At 42.6% G+C, this 17773-nt stretch overlaps 1 protein-coding gene across 3 annotated transcripts in view; it reads left to right on the forward strand.

The window, feature by feature from the left end:
- The window catches only part of TMEM108 (transmembrane protein 108), a 322453-nt gene that overhangs the window by 242624 nt on the left and 62056 nt on the right, over window positions 1–17773 (forward strand). For 2 of the 3 annotated variants that reach the window (XM_087916722.1, XM_087916723.1), the window contains one exon: window positions 5936–7048. The exons of the other annotated variant lie outside the window; for it this stretch is intronic. In XM_087916722.1, the coding sequence (XP_087772848.1) occupies window positions 5936–7048 (1113 nt within the window). The remainder of the gene's footprint in view (window positions 1–5935; window positions 7049–17773) is intronic. 3 annotated transcript variants of the gene reach the window in all.

The following is a 17773-nucleotide window of genomic DNA, read 5'->3' on the forward strand; positions in this document are numbered from 1 at the left end:
CTGCTTCTGCCACAAGTCAGTTTCTCTCTCTCTCTCTCTCTCTCTCTCTGTCTCTCCCTCCCTCCCTCCCTCAGAACGGAGCTGGGGATGGTATCCTGCAATCCCAAATAAAGAATAATCGATCAGTAGGAAAACATGGTGGGTGATTTTCCTGCAGACTTTTGGGGGGATTTTCCCAGGGTCTCTGGTCCGCTGGATTTAAAGTTATGAGTTTAGTGGTCCCTGAGGTCCAAAAGGTTGGCAATCCCTGTGCTATACAATGATATTGACAGTTGATTCATTTCAGATAAATTGTTCTCTGCATGAAAGTTAGGCAATAAAAACTGTATTGTACCTTTCCCACTTCAGAAACAAATGCATGAATAGATTGCTAGTCCTAGACTCTAAAACAAATAATGTTTTAAATTTTAAAAGATGATGTAACTTACATATTTCATAACAAAAAGTTTTATATGTTTTCTTAAAAGAAAATTCATTCTTGCAAATTAAGCAATGGATCAGAATATTTGTTGAGATATGTTTTTGGTTTTTTTGCTTTCTGTAGAAATTGCAAGCTGGTCTAATTTTCATGGTCATTTCTCCTCTGGGGAGATTAATGCATAATCTTCCTTTCCACTAGCATATATTTTTCTAATATGAAGAGGGCTAATTCATTTTGCTTTCTTAGCTCAAGGAGCGAAATAAAGATTGAGCAGGTCTGAGCACAAAAATCTGTTTCTGCCTTTGCTTTTCAAGCTATATTAGCTTGAAAATAATAATATAAATAATACTAAAGGTGCGTTTTACAAATAAATAAAAAATATTGCTGCTGTCCTATTTAAAAGATTGTTCTGTGTGCCAGTCAGTATGAATGCATAATACTGCCACAAAATACCAGTCTGCAAACACTCAGCATGTCTAGTAGAGGTACTAGAGGTAGCCTGAATTAGAATTTAAAAAAAATCCAGCAGAAGGCAATGCCAAACTAGTGTCTTATTGCCAGGAAAAGAATATAAACATACATATTATGTAGTCACTAGAAATCACACTCATAGGAGAGTTTAGATTTTTAGTTTTTCTGTTACACATAGAATTTTAATCTAAATTCACTATCTCTCTGAATAATTTAGAAAAGATATGCTTCTTACAGAAAAGGTTAATGTTTGTGTGGCCAGGTACCATTAACACCTAGAACAAAAAATAGTTAATGTATTAAATCAGGGCATTCTAAAAGGACGTTACATTGTGATGCCAATGGTTCTACAGAAGCTTTCTAGAACAATAGTCCTCTGACTTGGAAATTTGTGTAATGTGGACCAGTATATCAGGAAGCCACCAAATTTGGGAAATCTGGTTTAAAAAATTATGACAAACTTTAAAGCTTATTAAAGCTTAAAAATAATTGAGTTCTGGCTGTACTACCAGAAGCGAGGACTGTGAGCTCCGTGAGCTCTCCCCACTGGAGGGCTCCGAAAAGAGCCATAGCCACCCTGGAAGGATGGTGAAGTAAAGGGGATTGCCATGCAGGTCAGAGGAGAGCTGCATCTCTCCTCCCTGACATGGAAATTACCCCTCATCCAAAGACGAGGTGCAGCAGCAGCAAAATGGCTGCCATGAAGCCAGGACAGTCTGAACACCTAAGACAGTGCAGGAGTGAAGATACAGTGAATGGTGTGTGAATGTCAACTTATAAAACATTTTGTATACACGTTTTATAGTTGTCAACTGGAAGAAGGGGCGGAGTTTCAAAGAGCAGGCAGCAGTGTGGAATCGAAAGTACATTCTATTCATATTTTCTTCAGAGATTGATTAGATGACTGAAGTTTCTGCTGCGCAAAAATCTAATTGGAGAGCATGATTGATGACTCTTGGCTATAGACATGTTTCTTTGGATGATACACTCAAAAGGGGGGGGGGGGAAGCAGGATTAAGGGTGACAGTGAATTGTGTATCGGAGTTGGCTACACCCAGCCTAATGCCAGAATGTTAACTTTAAATAAATCCTCTTTAGTTTTGGGAGTGTGGTTTGAGGCTCATGATTTAATTGGAGTAACTGCCAGAATCCTGACAGATAGCCAACTCTCATAATTAATCACCGGGGTGCCTGCATCCTGGCCTCTTCCATTGCTCCCCGACATCTGGGGTGCATGGAGAGAAACTCAGGCAGCCATGGTAGAGGCTATCAGGAGAAAGCTTGGCTTCCAGACAGAAGCAAACAGAAACAGATAGCATAATTATAGAAGGAGGACAGTCCCTCATCAACTCCAAAGAGGAGAAAACCAGATAAGTACCTGATGGAATCCCTGGGAAGATCCATAGAGCAGCTGAGGAAGGGATCTGAACAGGCCACCATTTGAGATGATGGCCTATCCTGCCACCCAAAACAGAGGGGAATTTTTACAGGGCCTTTGAAGTGGAGAGAAGCAGGAAAGACCACAGTCCTCCCTCTCTACATACCAGAAGAAAAAGCGGCAGCCAGTGCCTCCCCCATGCAGCAGGCAGCCCTTTCCTCCTGTGTGAACTAGAGCTGTGGAGGAAGGTCAGCCACCTCAAGTGCAGGCTTACAGAGGGCAACAGGGAGAGGAAGGAGCAAAGCCCAACAAACCGCCCCGTTTCAGGGGGAAATTTGATGGAGACCCAGACCAGCTAGCTTTATTCCTTGATTCAGCTGAGATCGACCCGTAATGTTATGGACACCGCTACTCCTCCCCAAGAGCCATGGTGAACGCAATTTCAGAGGGGCTAGAGGGAGAAGCAAGAGAATGGCTAGCAACTCTCCACAAGAGAAGGAGCCCCCAACTACATGACGTAGATGACTTCCTACAACTGCTAGAGGTCAGATTTGAGGTGGCACAGGAGACAACTCCAATATTTAATCAAGTGGAAGGGCTACCCCTTACCAGAGGCATTATGGGTAAAGAGTAGGAATGTCCAAGCCGATCGCCTTGTAGCAAGGTTCCATTGACTGCTGCACTGCTCCACTTGGTCTTGGGCAAGTCCCTCCGGTGCAGTGGGCCCAGTGGGCTGGACTTGCAGGGCCGGCACCTTGAATGCGGCCGCAGCAACGTGTTGGAGAAGCAGAGCAAAGCTGGAGGTCTGTAATTTTCGCTGCAAAAAATATCCAGCCACCACGTTTTTTTGGGTGCAGCTGCAGTCCAGCTGCACCGAAAAAAACATGTGGCAGCTGCAGGCATTCATGACAAGGGTGACATGGGCTGGCAGCCAACCATAGGAGGAAGGTAAAGTCACAGCCGTGGGACGACAAAAGAGGCAGTCATGGGAGAGGAAATAGGGATATTAAGGGCCGGGGCCTCTGAAAGGGGAAACAGGGTGATGCAGGATTAGCCCAGGCCTTTAACAGATTAGGCCACGCCTGCCTCGGCAGAAAATAGGGAAGGGATAGAGGGAAAAAGAGAGAGAGAGAGAGAAAAGAAAGAGAGAGAAATGGAAAGAGAGGGAAAGAGAGAAAGGGAAAGAGAGGGAAAGAGAGAAAGAGAAAGACATAAGGAACAGACAAGAAAGAAAGAAAAAGGAAGAGAAAGGAAAAGAAAGGAAGAAAAGGGATAGACAAAGAAAGAGGAGATAGAAGGAAGGGACAGAAAGATAGAGAAAAGAGAAAGAGGGAATGAGAAAGAAAGAAGGAGGGAGGAGAAAGTTAATGGGATATGAAGGGAGGGAGGGAGAGAGAGAAAAAGAGGGAAAGGGAGAAAGAAGGAAGAGATAAGAAAGAAAAGAGAAAGGGGAAAGAAAAAGGGAGAGAGAAAGGAAGAAAAAGGATAGACAAAGAAAGAAGGGGGATGGAAGGAAGGGACAGAAAGAAAGAGAAAGAAAGAAAAAAAAGAAAGAAAGAAAGAAAGAAAGAAAGGGAGGGAGGAGAAAGTGAATGAGATATCTAGTCCAACCATCTGCTCCAGCAGGATTAGAAGGGAGTGTGTGTGTGTTCATGGCTGTCAAAACTCCAAACACAGGTCAAGTAGCTCTGGGGAGGTCAGTCATAAATTGGAACACTTACTAAGCAACTGGCCATTAAGTGAGGACCACTTATATTTGGTTTGCGAGTCACATGGCCACCTGGCCATGCCCAGCCAGTCACATGACCACCAAACCATGCCCATCCAGTCACGTGACCACCAAGTCACGCTCAGCCAGCAAGCCATGCCCAGCCAGTCACATGACCACCATGCCCGCAAATTAGGCATCAATTGTTAAGAAATTTGAATCCCACCCCTGGGTGCGGGGCACTGAGGATGGGTTTGTAGCACCAAGAGGGCGGTGGACTGAAAAAGTTCGGGAACCACTGGGGTAGACCAAAAACTGGACAATATTATACAAGGGAGAAGTAGCAAAGACCAGGACAATGAGCAAAGAAAGGAGCAATCAGAAGGAATGGAGAGGAAAGCAGAACTGAGAAAACTGCAAAAAGAAGACAACAAGAAGAGATGTTACTAACATTAATAATGATTAAGGAATTAAAACAGAAGGGAAATGTTTTAAAGGATTTAAAAAGGGAACGGGAGAAATAGAGACCCTGTCAGGAGTGGTATTCAGGGAGTTGGAGGGGGTTTGGAGAAGTGGCCTGAGCAGAGCTGAACCTTCCTTAGGACTGAAGCTTCTATTTTTCAGTGCAGACTCAGGCAGCAGATTGTATCTAGGCAACGTTTCGATGAAGTCTCATTCATCATCTTCAGGCTTGTGTCTTCGGCTCTGTGCTTCTCAGAGTGATGTGAGCTTGCAGCTGCTTCTTCCTTTTAACTGCTAGTGGGGGTGTGACTTGATTGGGTGGGGGCTTGGCTGTGTTCTGATTGGGTGGGGGGTGTTCTCATTGGTAGGGGGTTTGGCTGTGTTCTGATTGGTTGGGGGTTGGCCATGTTCTGATTGGCTGGAGCGTGTTCTGTTCAGGTGGGGGCTTGGTTGTGCTCAGGTTAGTCTTAGTTGCTGGGGGATTTGAGCTGGTGAGCTGTGATCCTGCTGTTTGGCTTCGAGTTCGTGGTCGTGCTGCATCTTCATGGTGGGTGTCACTTTGCTTCATGTATGGCTCGGAGGGGTTTGAAGTGGGTAGTGATGCAGGTGCAGTGTGGCTTCTGGTCCTTGGTCGTGTCTCATCTTTTGTGTGGGTGTGAGTCTGCTTTCTACGTGGAAGTGTGGTGGTGGCATCTTGTGTGGCCCTCATGGGTGTGGGTGTGGTGTCATTCTTCATGTTAGGTACTCGTCTGTTCATGAGGGTGGGTTTCCAAATGGCTGGTAGGCGGGAGGTGTCATCTTGTTTATTCATGCTGTGTGGGCGTTTTTCTATCTCTATGGCTTCTCTGATTATTCTGCTGTTGAAGTGTTCAGTTTTGGCGATAGTTCTGGTATTTTTAAAGTCAATCTCATGTCCTGTGGCTTTGAGATGTTGGACCAGGGAAGAGGTCGGTTCTTCTTTTTTGATTAGAGTTCTTATGTTCTTCAATGCGTGCACTTATTCTTCTGTTAGTTTGTCCAATGTATGTGGTGGGGCAGGCAGTGCAAGGGATTTCATATACTCCTTGGTTTTCTAATTCGATTTTTTCTTTGGGGTTTCTTAGGATGGTGGATATTTTTCTGTTTGTGCAGAATGCTGTTTTAATGTTGTGTTTTTGGAGGATCTTGCTGATTTTGTCTGTAGTGCCTTTTATATATGGGAGGAGGGCTTTGCCGTTCTCTTGTTCTCTGTCTTGGATTTTGGTTGGGGTTTCTTTTTGGATTAGGTGGGTAATCTTCTTTCTTTGGAATCCATTGGCTGTTAGTACATTGGTGAGAGTGTGTAGTTCGGTTTTTAGGTGTTGTTCGTCGGCTAAGCATTTTGTTCCAGAATATATATATACATACACATAGACATACATACTTTTGTATATGTATAATGCACTTCAGGTTTGGAATTTGGTGACATTCAGGTTTTCCATGTTATTAATTCTTATTTCGTGTTTATTTTTTCTAGGTTTTCTATTGATCTTGGTGCTAACAGAAGAATTAGTAGTTGCTGTTCAGGTACTGACTCCTAAACTTGTGTCATCTCAAAGCCTCCTGATGGACAATATTAGTATTTTAGCTATGGAGACAACTCCAGAACTTGCAGGCCATCACACAACCAAATCTTTGTCTACAACAACTCTTGCAAATGCTGGTTCCAGTAGTATAGCAGAGACTTCTGTTCCTTCTGTTGGCCAGAAGGAATTAAACAACAGCCATTTTGTTGATAACACAGAACCTTATCATTTATACAACCAGAGTGCTTTGTTGTCCAGGAAGTCACTTAACAAACGAAATATGTTTCTGGGTATCCAAGGCAATTTCACAGCATTTACAGAACCTTATCTAAAAGCAGAATTGTATTCTTCTGCTACCACAGAAAATTGGCCCCCAGAATATCCATTTCAGACCCAGCCTACAGTTCACACCAGTCATCAAAATACTTTACAGGGAACCACAACAGACTCAACTTATTCTATTCATACCTTGGAAGGCCTTAATGAAACAGAGAAGGGGAAATCATCAGAACTGATTACACAGGAGATTGATCTCATTACCTCAACAATTGTTCCATCAACTGTTCCTGAAATGGTGACAGTGCCTTTTAAACCCACACGGTATGGCATACAGAATATACTGGGAAAAAACAACTCATGGATAAATCCAAGCCAGAATACAGATCAGGTAGCCTTTTTTTCTGGTCCTAGGACAACAGCAACAGAAGTAGACTTTGGACACCCTAGTCCAAATGATGTTGATGCCAGTCTTTCCTCCTTATATACAACCGGGAGTTCTATTGAGGAACCAGCTACCACACTGCATCCCTCTGGACATAATGCTAGCTTGCCAAGCAGTACACTGTCTATGGAATCCTCAACATGGATTTCAAGTTCCATTTCAACAGCCACAGAGAATTTCCTAAACAGACTGGTACCTGCTGATACCAGAAAGCCTGATGTCTCAGGCAATATTTCTCATGTCCCAGAAAGGGACAAGTCCCAGTACAGAGCAACTATTTGTCTCAGCAAAGTGGATATAGCATGGATCATCTTGGCCATCAGTGTACCTGTATCCTCATGCTGTAAGTTGAATATTTCTCTGTATATTTATGCCCTGTAGGATATAACATGTATCAAATATTGATAATGAAGAAAAAGAAAATTTAACAACCTAAAGTTTCATAGATACTCATGACTCCCATATAATTAATCATTTCAACATCCTTACATTTGTACGCTCATGCACTGTTGAGAGCACAGCAGAATTAGCATGCTTTGGTCACTCATCTAAACACAATGTTTCTATTAGGGTGCATGGAATTCAGGAGCATCTTTTTTTATTTCATCCTTGGCATATAATTTTGATCAGATGAGAAATCACAGCAGATAGCAATCCATTATCTTTCATAATTTTGCCATGAAAAGTTGCCACATAGGGATGTGGCTAAGATGCTGAGTTTGTGAATCAGAAGTTCACAGTTGGCAGTTCGGTGGTTTGAATCCCTAGCACCATGTAAAGGAGTTAGCTCCCATTACTTGTCCCAGCTTCTGTCAACCTAGCAGTTCGAAAGCATGTAAAAATGCAAGTAGAAAAATAGGGACCACTTTAGTGGAAAGTTAACAGCATTCCATATGTCTTCGGCGTTTAGTCATACTGGCCACATGACCATGGAGATGTCTTTGGACGTGCTGGCTCTTTGGCTTTGTAACAGAAATGAGCATTGTCCTCTAGAGCAGGGGTCCCCAACCACTGGGCCGTGGACTGGTACCGGTCCGTGGAACATTTCCTACCGGGCCGCCGGTTTGCTGGGCGCCGCCATCTTGTTTGACGAGAAAGTGCTTCCGGGTGAGCTTTTCCGGTTGGAAAGTGGCATTTGGGTGCTGAAAGAATCCTCGCGCCTTAGTTTCATCGAAGGGGGGGGCTTCGAACAAAACTAAGGCATGAGGATTCTTTCAGCACCCAAGGCAAGGCGAGCTGAGCGACCGTCCCAAAGCCGTCCTGAAGTGAAGCCCATCGACAAAGGTACAAAGGAGGATTTGAAGGTGGCAGGGAGAAGTGGGGGATGGCTGGCTGGCTGGTCGCTCGGCTTGCCTTGCCTTGTCATGCGTGCTGATGCCGGTATCGGGCGCGGATCATTTTGTGATGCTGGTACCGGGCCGTGGCACAAAAAAGGTTGGGGGCCACTGCTCTAGAGCTGGAAACAACTAACACGTATGTGTGAGGGGAACCTTTACCTATCTGGAAATGAGGACTCACCTGCATAATGCCTCTGATGCCACTTTCTTATTGTCTCCATTATAATCCTTTTACTCTTTGAGAAAAGGAGAAAAGCTTTGGTTGGGTAACCTTATTTATTAATTGTGCAAAACAATTGGTCTAATTTATTTTTTGATATTACTTCGCTGAAGCTATAGCCAATTGCTAGTTCATCAGAGTAGATTAAGAAATTGGCAGCGAAGTTATTCATATCATTGATATTTCAATTTTCAATTAGTATGTTCTGCAACTCTCTTAAAAAGTCTGCTGAGATTTCAATATGTTTGATGACACCTCTTTCATCAGAATAGCAACCAGACTTTGCATCCAGAGCTGGTATTCAGCAAGTTCTGACCAGTTCTGGAGAACTGGTAGCGGAAATTATGAGTAGGTTGGAGAACCAGTAAATACCACCTCTGACTGGTCCTGTCCCATCCCTGCCTCCCAAGTCCTAGCTGATTGGCTGGGTCTTCTTTTGTTGTCCTGTATAGGAAAATGGAGCTGGAAAGCAGGTTAGTGGGGTGGGGAGGGAATGGGATTTTGCAGTAACCTTCCCCCAGAGTGGGGAGGGAATGGGGATTTTCAGAGAAGAGCAACAAAGATGATTAGGGGATTGGAGGCTGAAACATATGAAGAACTATTGCAGGAACTGGTATGTCTAGTCTGATGAAAAGAAGGACTAGGGGTGACATGATAGCAGTGTTCCAATATCTCAGGGGCTGCCACAAAGAAGAGGGGGTCAAGCTATTCTCCAAAGCACCTGACAGCAGGACAAGAAGCCATGGGTGTGTTATGATATGTACAGAATAACCCTTGCGTAACAAGGATATGCACATGGAAACATTTATGAGAGTAGTTATGAATAATTATTCAGCCACACACAGCTACACTGAATTGAGTTCAAGTTTACTTTAAGAAATAGCACAGTCCAATAAACAGTCCAGCTCATATACGTTTAACAGTCCAAAGACTATCCAATTACGAAGTCTTCTTACCAGTTGCCTTTGTCATTCTCCATGCTGCATCGAGAGCCCAGGATGGGCTGACTCCCTCCTATGATGTCATAGCTGAGTCTGTGCTAAGATATAAAAGCCAGCCCCCGGGAGAGACCCCAGCTTTTGACTCAGCTCCTTTCAGTCAGTAGTTGTGTCTCTGAAAGCGTTCTGTTAGATAGCAATCACCAGCGATCTTCAGTACTTTTTTCCTCTCTTCAATCAGCTCCCAGGAGAGCAGGGCTCTCTCTCGTTCTCTCTCTTTCTCCTGCAACATTGGAAGCAGCTTTACATAGCTCTGTGCAGGCAAGCTGGGCAGTGTCTGCAGACCTCCCCCATGCCTGCAGTTTGGAGGGATCATAAACACGATCGGCAAACTGATAAGAGCTCAAGCCAGCTGATCCTGTAGCTGGTTGCTGTGTTTTTCCCTTGCTGACTTCGCTCGGGGCTCTGTATAGCCTAAGGAGCGATTCTTCAATCTTGGAGCCTGTTTTCCTGTAGTCAGCAGCCATCTTGGATTCAAGCCTTCCACCACGAGGTGAGCGGCCATTTTGTAAGCCCGGGGGGCATTTATACCCTAAGAGGCTTAATAGAAAAATTTCTAAACAGCTTCTTTCCAACGCAAGAGCCTTTATTTTCCAATGGAGCAAGATAAGGCTCTGACAGAGCTTCCCCCCCCCAGTGGAACAGTCTCTTAAGCCCAATAAGAGAAAAAGACGTAGGCAATGCACCCAATCAGTCCAGAGGGAGGTGGCTGCTAAAATCAGAGCTAAGGGTCTAGCCCCAAAGAAGGCAACTCAGGCTGAATTGAGGGCAGAGAAGCGCAGACATGCAACTCTAGAGAGGCAGTTCAACAGAACTATTCAACAGAAGGGAGTGCAACTACAGTATGTTTCAGGTGATACTCGTGGGCCCCAACCAAGCCCTCCCAGGGGAGGAGAAGTTATCTATGAGCCTTTCCATCCTCCATCCTGGTCTCCTGAGGCTCTTGCTGTACAGTCAGATCCTCAGGATTTAAGCAGATCTGGGCCTTATTTCCAAAAGGCTTCTGTGCCCTATGCTCCTCCCCCTCCCTCCAGGCCTCAAACCTCTCCTCAATCTAGTCCTGAAGCCACCTTCACTCCCACAGCAGCGGGCCTTCGGCCTTCTGCCTCTACCTTTGAGCATAGATCAAGGGATATCCAAGATGTAGTCTCATCAGCCATTAGGCAGGGATTGGCTGAAGGCTTCAAGCAAATTCTTCAACCTCTGGAAAGGAAAGGGTTCAGGCCCTTCTCCCTTCTCAATCTATAAGTTCCTTGCCTTATCACCCTGATTTACACAGGCCCCAGGACCTCAGGGTCCATTCTTCTCTACCAGAATGTGAGGAGGTTGATGAGGAAGGAAGGGCTTCACCATCTGAACACAGTTACTCCTCTCATTCAGAGTGTGAAGAGGGTGAGATTTTTGACCAAAATCTTTCAGAGGAGGAGGATTCTCACCCAGAACAGACATCCTCTGCATTGGTCTTCAAACCTACTCTCTTCAGACCATTACTCAGCAAGGCCTTGGTCACTGCCAAGCTGTCGCCAGAGGAAGAGGCTCCCGAGCTACAAGGAAATCCCTCTAGCCAAGGGGATTCGCTCTTCTCCAAGCCTGTAGTGCATGCAGAGGTTTTGCCTTCTCCCATTTTGTTCCTGGACATGGTCAAGGAACAGTGCGCTTCTCCTTTGGCAGGTCCTCACCCATCTTCTCTAGATAAGCGTTTCTACAATGTCAGCACAGCTCTGGACAACGCCCTGGCAGTCCCTTCTGTTGACATTCTGGTTCTGGCCTCATTCTCATCTTCTGGCACTCCCACGGAGCCAAAAGATATCCTGAAACTGGATGATAAACGTTCCGAACAGACCCTCAAGTGCTGCTTGGGCTGTTCAGGCTTCAACAGCAGCATCCTTCTTCACCAGGGCATCCATATGGTGGCTGCGCCAACTCCAGAATAGATTGCCTGCTTCTGACCTTCAGTGTCACCAAGACCTTAATAAGATTATTGCAGCGGCAGAATTCACTGTGGATGCCACTCTCAATTCCGCAAAGTTTGCATCCAAGGCCATGGCATCTTCTGTAGCAGCACAAAGACTTTTATGGTTCTGAAATTGGCAGGCGAAGTCACACTGAAAATGGAAGCTGGCATCAGTTCCTTTTGCAGATGATAAGCTTTTGTGGATGCTCTGGAACCTTATCGAAACCAGAGATAAATGTAAAATTCTCTCTTCCTCCAGGAAGAAAGCCGACTATTGCCCTGCTCCTTATCGACCTCCTGTCTTCCGAGTGGAGACCTTCCCTTGCTCTCACAGGCCGTACTCCCAACGCCAAGACCAAAGGGCAGAAACATTTGGCAGGCAACAACCTTCTACTGGTAAACGGCCCTTTCAGGAGGGAGGGTGTCGTTCCTTCCATCACTCTTAGTAATCCCTCGTTTTCCCCACCCATCGGAGGTCACCTAGCCTTCTTTGCCTCCAGATGGGAGGAGTCAATGATGGACACCTGGATGCTCAGCACTATTAGGTCAGGGTTACAATTGGACTTCCTAACCCCACCCCACCCCAAAATTTTTGATCTGTCCTGTGTCTCGGGACATTTCCAGGCAAGCCCTCATGAATCAGGCCATTCAGCACCTTCTTGAAATCAGAGCTATTCAACCTGTTCCCCCCTCTCAATGGGGACGTGGGCTTTACTCTCGCCTTTTCATCATTCCCAAAGCTTCAGGGGGTTGCGAGCCATCCTTGATCTAAAATTTCTCAACCAATTTGTAAAATACAGGAGATTTAAAATGCAGACTCTGCATTCTATTTTAGAGAGCGTTTGGAAGGGCGACCTCCTCTCTTCCATTGATCTCACTGAGGCTTACCTCCACATCCCAATTTGGCCTCATCATCGCCAGTTTCTCCCTTTCTGTTATCAGAATACCCATTACCAGTATCGAGCACTTCCCTACGGCATCCATCAAGGTCCCACTCCTGCCACAAATCCGGAGATCTCTCAATTGGTGGCATTCCCCATCTATCTGGAGGGGACTTGTTGAGGTAATTCCCTGTTAGGAGAATGAGCACATACAGGGAGACGTATTTTGAGAGTAGTGTTGGAATAATACCCACAGAGGACACAGATACACTGTATAGTAGAAGAGTAATTAGCTGCTGGGTGGCAGGACAGGGAGAACGGAGGTGAAGAAGACTGTTGCAGTCTTTGAACACCTTTTCTGGCGCCAGGAGCGATCCCCCAGGGATACACGAACCCCGGAGAGGTTCGTGTCAACGTGGGGAACCACGAGCTGCAGAGGGGGGAAGGCAACCCCCCCGACAGTGGAGAGGGAAGCTCCTGAGCCCGGCACAAAAGAGTAAGCTGTCATTCTATGGCGGCTTCAAGTCCGGTCTGCCACTTGAATGAATAAGCAAAGCAGTGACAGCCTGCGAGGCCGAGAGTAACAGGAATAGAGAAACGGTTTATAACTTGGATTCTTTGAAGACTGAAGAGAGCAGAATGACAGAAAAATGACAGCATAAATTCTTCTCTCCTGGTTGTGATTAGCACCTCTCAGAAGTCGGGCGGAGAGCGGCCAGAAAAGCAGTTGGGAAAATGAAAGGATTATAATGGAGAGCGGAAAAGCCTAAGCACAAAAGGGGAAGCACAGATTTACCCTGTGAAAGGAAGCTCTGGGGAAAGAGGGAGATTGCTAAAACCAGGAGATCGGAGGTCCGGAATTGGTGAGGGCTTCATCTGATTTTGGACCTTTCTTTTGACTTTATTTGAGAAGAGGAGGCGGACGGTGAAAGAATACTGACATTGATTGAGTCTTATGAATCCTCAGATCTGAGCACAACACGACTATTACATCTATTTAATACTGTGGAGAAGACAAACTGAGCATTATATTGGACTTTGGAAGATTTGTATGTTGATTTAAAAGTTGGAAAGCAAAGAAAGAAGAAGCAGCAAGAGGAAGAAGGCAGAGGCGAACAGAAGGCTGGGAAAGACGCTTTTGGGACTGTAGATTAGTCAGCACATTACACCATTTGCTGATTGGAAGGCTGAAAAGAATTCTCTAGCTGGAAGATGGACTTTTAGCTCACCCAACTTGCTTTCTTTTACGTGGTACTTAATATTACTAGTTTGGCACTACTTTCTCTTTAAGATGACTTCCTTGCTTTTTGTTTGTTGATTTTCTGAAGCTGTGGTAATCTCTCTCCTACTCTTTCTTTTATTGTTTTGCCCCCTGCCTCCCTATTGTATCTCCTAAATAGCTTACATAATTCTACTTATTTGGGGGGAAAAAAAGAGGGGGGTATACTATTATTATAGAGTTAAGAGATTACGGTTGTAAGTATTAATAGTAAAGAGGGATAAACTCTGTTGATATAAACTATTTATAAATTATTTAGACTACTTAAGACATTTAAGATTAATTCCTTAAAGTGTTAATTGATGTACTATTGCTGACCAATTTTCTTATTCCATAGACTAGAATACTGTAGCAGATATCTATTTATGATATAGGGGAAAAGACTGTGGAGTGAGATATTAAATTGAAATACGCGAACAGACTTTCAAATACAAGACCCAAACACTGAATGGTGATTTGGGATAATATATCTAAAATTGTGCATCAACAAAAACAAATACTTAGAGAGATGACATCCCACGACAACTATGGCCTTAAAAACAGGAAGGAAGGCCACCCCGACCCTATCGACTACGTTGACACCCACCCCACCAACAACTCAAAAAACTATTGAGGAGTCCTTAACAGGGGAAAAGCAGCCTAATGTCCCAACATTAATATACAAACTTCCCTATTATCCTTGCAGGAAGCAATATCTAAAATGCAAGAAATGATGATTAAAAACCACAATGAAACTAGAGCAGATATAAGCGAATTGAAAGATGAGATGGGGAAACTGAAGGCTGAAATGAAAGCGGATATATCGAAGGTGGAGGGTAAGATAGGGTCTCTACAGCAGGCCATGGAGAAAAACGAAGTGAAAATAAAAGATATAGAGAGTAGAACAACACGCATGGAGACTAACTTTGAAAGGATGGATGAGGAATTTAAAAATGTACTTAGAGAAACGGAAGACTCACTGGTCCACCTCGAGATGGACAAAGCAATGGCGTATTTAAGGTTCTAGAATGTGGCTGAAGCAAAAAATGAAGAATTGGAACATTTGATGGCAGAAATATTGGCTGAATGGTTAGGAAAGAAAAAAGATGATCTAATTAAAGAGTTTGATGAGGTATATAGGGTTAGCACAAGCTACACCAGACGCAACAACTGTCCAAGAGAAATCCATATCCACTTCTCTAGGAGATGTCTGAGGGATTTAATTTTGAAAATGTCTAGGGAGGAAACAATATCATATAAAGGCAGAGAAATTATGATTTTAAAACAAATTCCAAAGAAAGTGAGGATGATAAGACAAGATTATAAATTTCTAGCTAATGATTTAAATAAAAAAGGAATCCAATTTAAATGGTTAATCCCGGAAGGGATGTTAATTACATGGAAAGAGAGGAAAATCAAAATAGAATCGATAGAACAGGCCCAAGATTTTTATCAACAGCTCACGAATACGAATGGTCAATCCACTAAAGAAGAACTTAAAAAGGAGACCACAGGAGGACCGATATCATCACAGAACCCAAAGGAACGACTTTCTCCAATTTCAGGAAGTGATAAACCACAACCTGGGAGAGAAGAGCAAATCCACAACAACAACAACAAGAGAATCGAATCATTACTAGGCAAAAATCTAAGCAGACGTAGATAAATGGTGGAGGGGAAGAAGTTGCTCTCCATCAATATAAACGGATTAAGTTCAATATCAAAAAGAAAAAGGATATTTTCAAAACTTATTCGACATAACGCAGATATAATATGTCTTCAAGAAACACATATTTCGAAAAATGATGAAAGACATCTAATTTGTCCAAAATTAGGAAACTTTTACGGCACTGGCCGATAAACACAAGAAAAAAGGAATTGCAATTTACGTAAAACAAGATGTAAAGGCAGAATTAACCTGGTCGGATCCCGAAGGAAGAACTCTGGTTATACAAGTTTGGATAAACCACATCACATTTTACTTGTAGCAATCTATGCCCCAAATGAAGACCAGGGAAATTTTTAAACATCTTCACCAAAAAATAGTAGGCTTTGAAAAAGGAACATTTGCTTGATTGGCGATTTTAACTCCATTGCAGACTACCAAAAAGACCATAGTAATTTGGGAAAAAACAAGAAGGGAAAAGGGAACTTTCTGCGGCATGTAAGGAAATGATGAAAGAGTTAAATTTAAAAGATTTATGGAGGGAACGGAATCTTGAAGAGAAACAATTTACATACTATTCTAATCCACATGAGAGTTGGACTAGAATAGATATGGCTTGGATGGATTTGGATTTGGCTAATGAAATAAAAGAAATTAAAATCCTACCAAATGAATGGGCTGACCACAACCCAGTACAGCTAATTTGGAGAGATAGGAGAGGAATAAAAAAAAGATGGACACTAAACACCCAAATAGTAAATGAAGAAGAGTATATTAATAAGCTGAAAGAGGAGCTAAACTATTTCCTAAAAGATAATAATAATGAAACAACTTCAAAACAGAATATTTGGGATACTATGAAAGCAATTATAAGAGGTACAACAATTTCCTATAATGCTATGAGAAACAAGAGAACTTATGCCCGACAAAACCTATTACAACAACAAATCAAAGACTTAGAAATACAATTACAAAAAACCCCTAAGACCCAAGGACTACAAAACCAGTTAATATTAGCCAAACATAAGCTGAATTTAATTGAACAAGATAAAATAGAAGTTAGCTTGAGAAGGTCCAAACAAAATTATTTTGAACACGCCAATAAACCAGGAAGATGGCTATCTTATAAACTTAAAAAAGAAAAAGAAAAGAGACTGATACACCAACTAATAGATGAGAAAGGCATACCACAACATGAGATTGAGAAGAAAAAAGATATTATATTAAACTATTTTCAAAGATTATATAAAAAAGAAGAAATCAATGAAGACAAAATAAGAACTTATCTGGAGAATACGAATGATAAAACAATAGGGGAAGGAGACAAAGAATTATTAAATAAGGATATTACATGGTCTGAGTTGAAATCTGCAATGGAGAATCAAAGTAATAATAAATCCCCTGGTCCAGATGGGATTCCAGTAGAATTGTACAAAGCCACAATAGAGTTAGTAGGGCCACTGATGCTGGAAGTGTTTAATGAAGTACTTTTGGCAGCCAAAATGCCAGACTCATGGAGGGGGGCATTGATTTCGTTAATTCCGAAGGAGGATGTAGATGCCAGATATATCAACAATTATAGACCAATCTCACTTTTAAATGCTGATTATAAATTATTTACCTCTATTATAGCGAATAGAGTAAAACAAGTTTTAAATTTATACATTCATGAAGACCAAAATGGTTTCCTTCCATCCCGCCAAATCAAAAATAATTTAAGAACCATTATTGACGTCTTAGAATATTATGAAGTTCATCCAGAGAAACAATTTGCACTCATGTTTTTAGATGCGGAGAAAGCATTTGATAATTTACATTGGCACTTTTTAATACAAAAAATCTATAACATGAGTCTGGGCACTAAATTCGAGAACATTATCACAACAATTTACAATACCCAACAGGCCAATATACTAATTAATGGTGAACAAACAGGCCCATTAAACATTGAAAAGGGCGTTAGACAGGGTTGCCCCCTCTCACCCCTCCTATTTATACTTGCTTTAGAATCACTGTTAACGCAGATAAGACAAAACTCTGAAATTCAATGAGTTAGGGTCAAAGCAGAGGAATATAAACTACAGGCGTTTGCAGACAATATGGTTTTCTTCCTAGAGGAACCCATGGAAAAAGGACATAACCTAATAAAAGAACTAGAACAATTTGGTTCAGTAGCAGGATTAAAGATTAATAGAAATAAGACAAAATTACTGACTAAAAATCTAACAGAGAATCAGAGGAAAGAATTAGAAAAAACCATGGGGATACAGGCAACAAAAAGGTCAAATATTTAGGCATATGGTTAACACCACATAGTAAATCGCTCAAAGAGAATAATTATGATAAAACTATTACAGCAAATTAAGAAAGACCTAGAATCTTGGAATAAGTTGCAGCTTTCTCTACTGGGCAGGATTGCCACAATCAAAATGAACATCTTACCAAAACTCCTTTACTTATTCCAGACAATCCCAATTAAATTACCCAAATTTTTTTTTGAAGATATAAATAAGGTAACTCTTAAATTTATTTGGCAAGGGAAAAAAGCTAGAATCAATATTAAGGCTTTACAAGATGCAAAAAGTAGAGGGGGCTAGCGCTCCCAAACTGGGAATTATATTATTGGGCAGCCAACTTATTATGGTTAAAAGACTGGGTCAATTTACTCAATAAAAGAACTTTAGCCTTGGAAGGGCACGATCTTCAGAGAGGGTGGCATGCGGGATGTGGGGAAAACTAAACAGTCGTATTTTC

Source organism: Pseudonaja textilis, chromosome Z (assembly GCF_049901715.1).
Source record: "Pseudonaja textilis isolate UNSWEBS1 chromosome Z, rPseTex1.2, whole genome shotgun sequence".
Classification (NCBI taxonomy): Eukaryota; Metazoa; Chordata; class Lepidosauria; order Squamata; family Elapidae; genus Pseudonaja; species Pseudonaja textilis.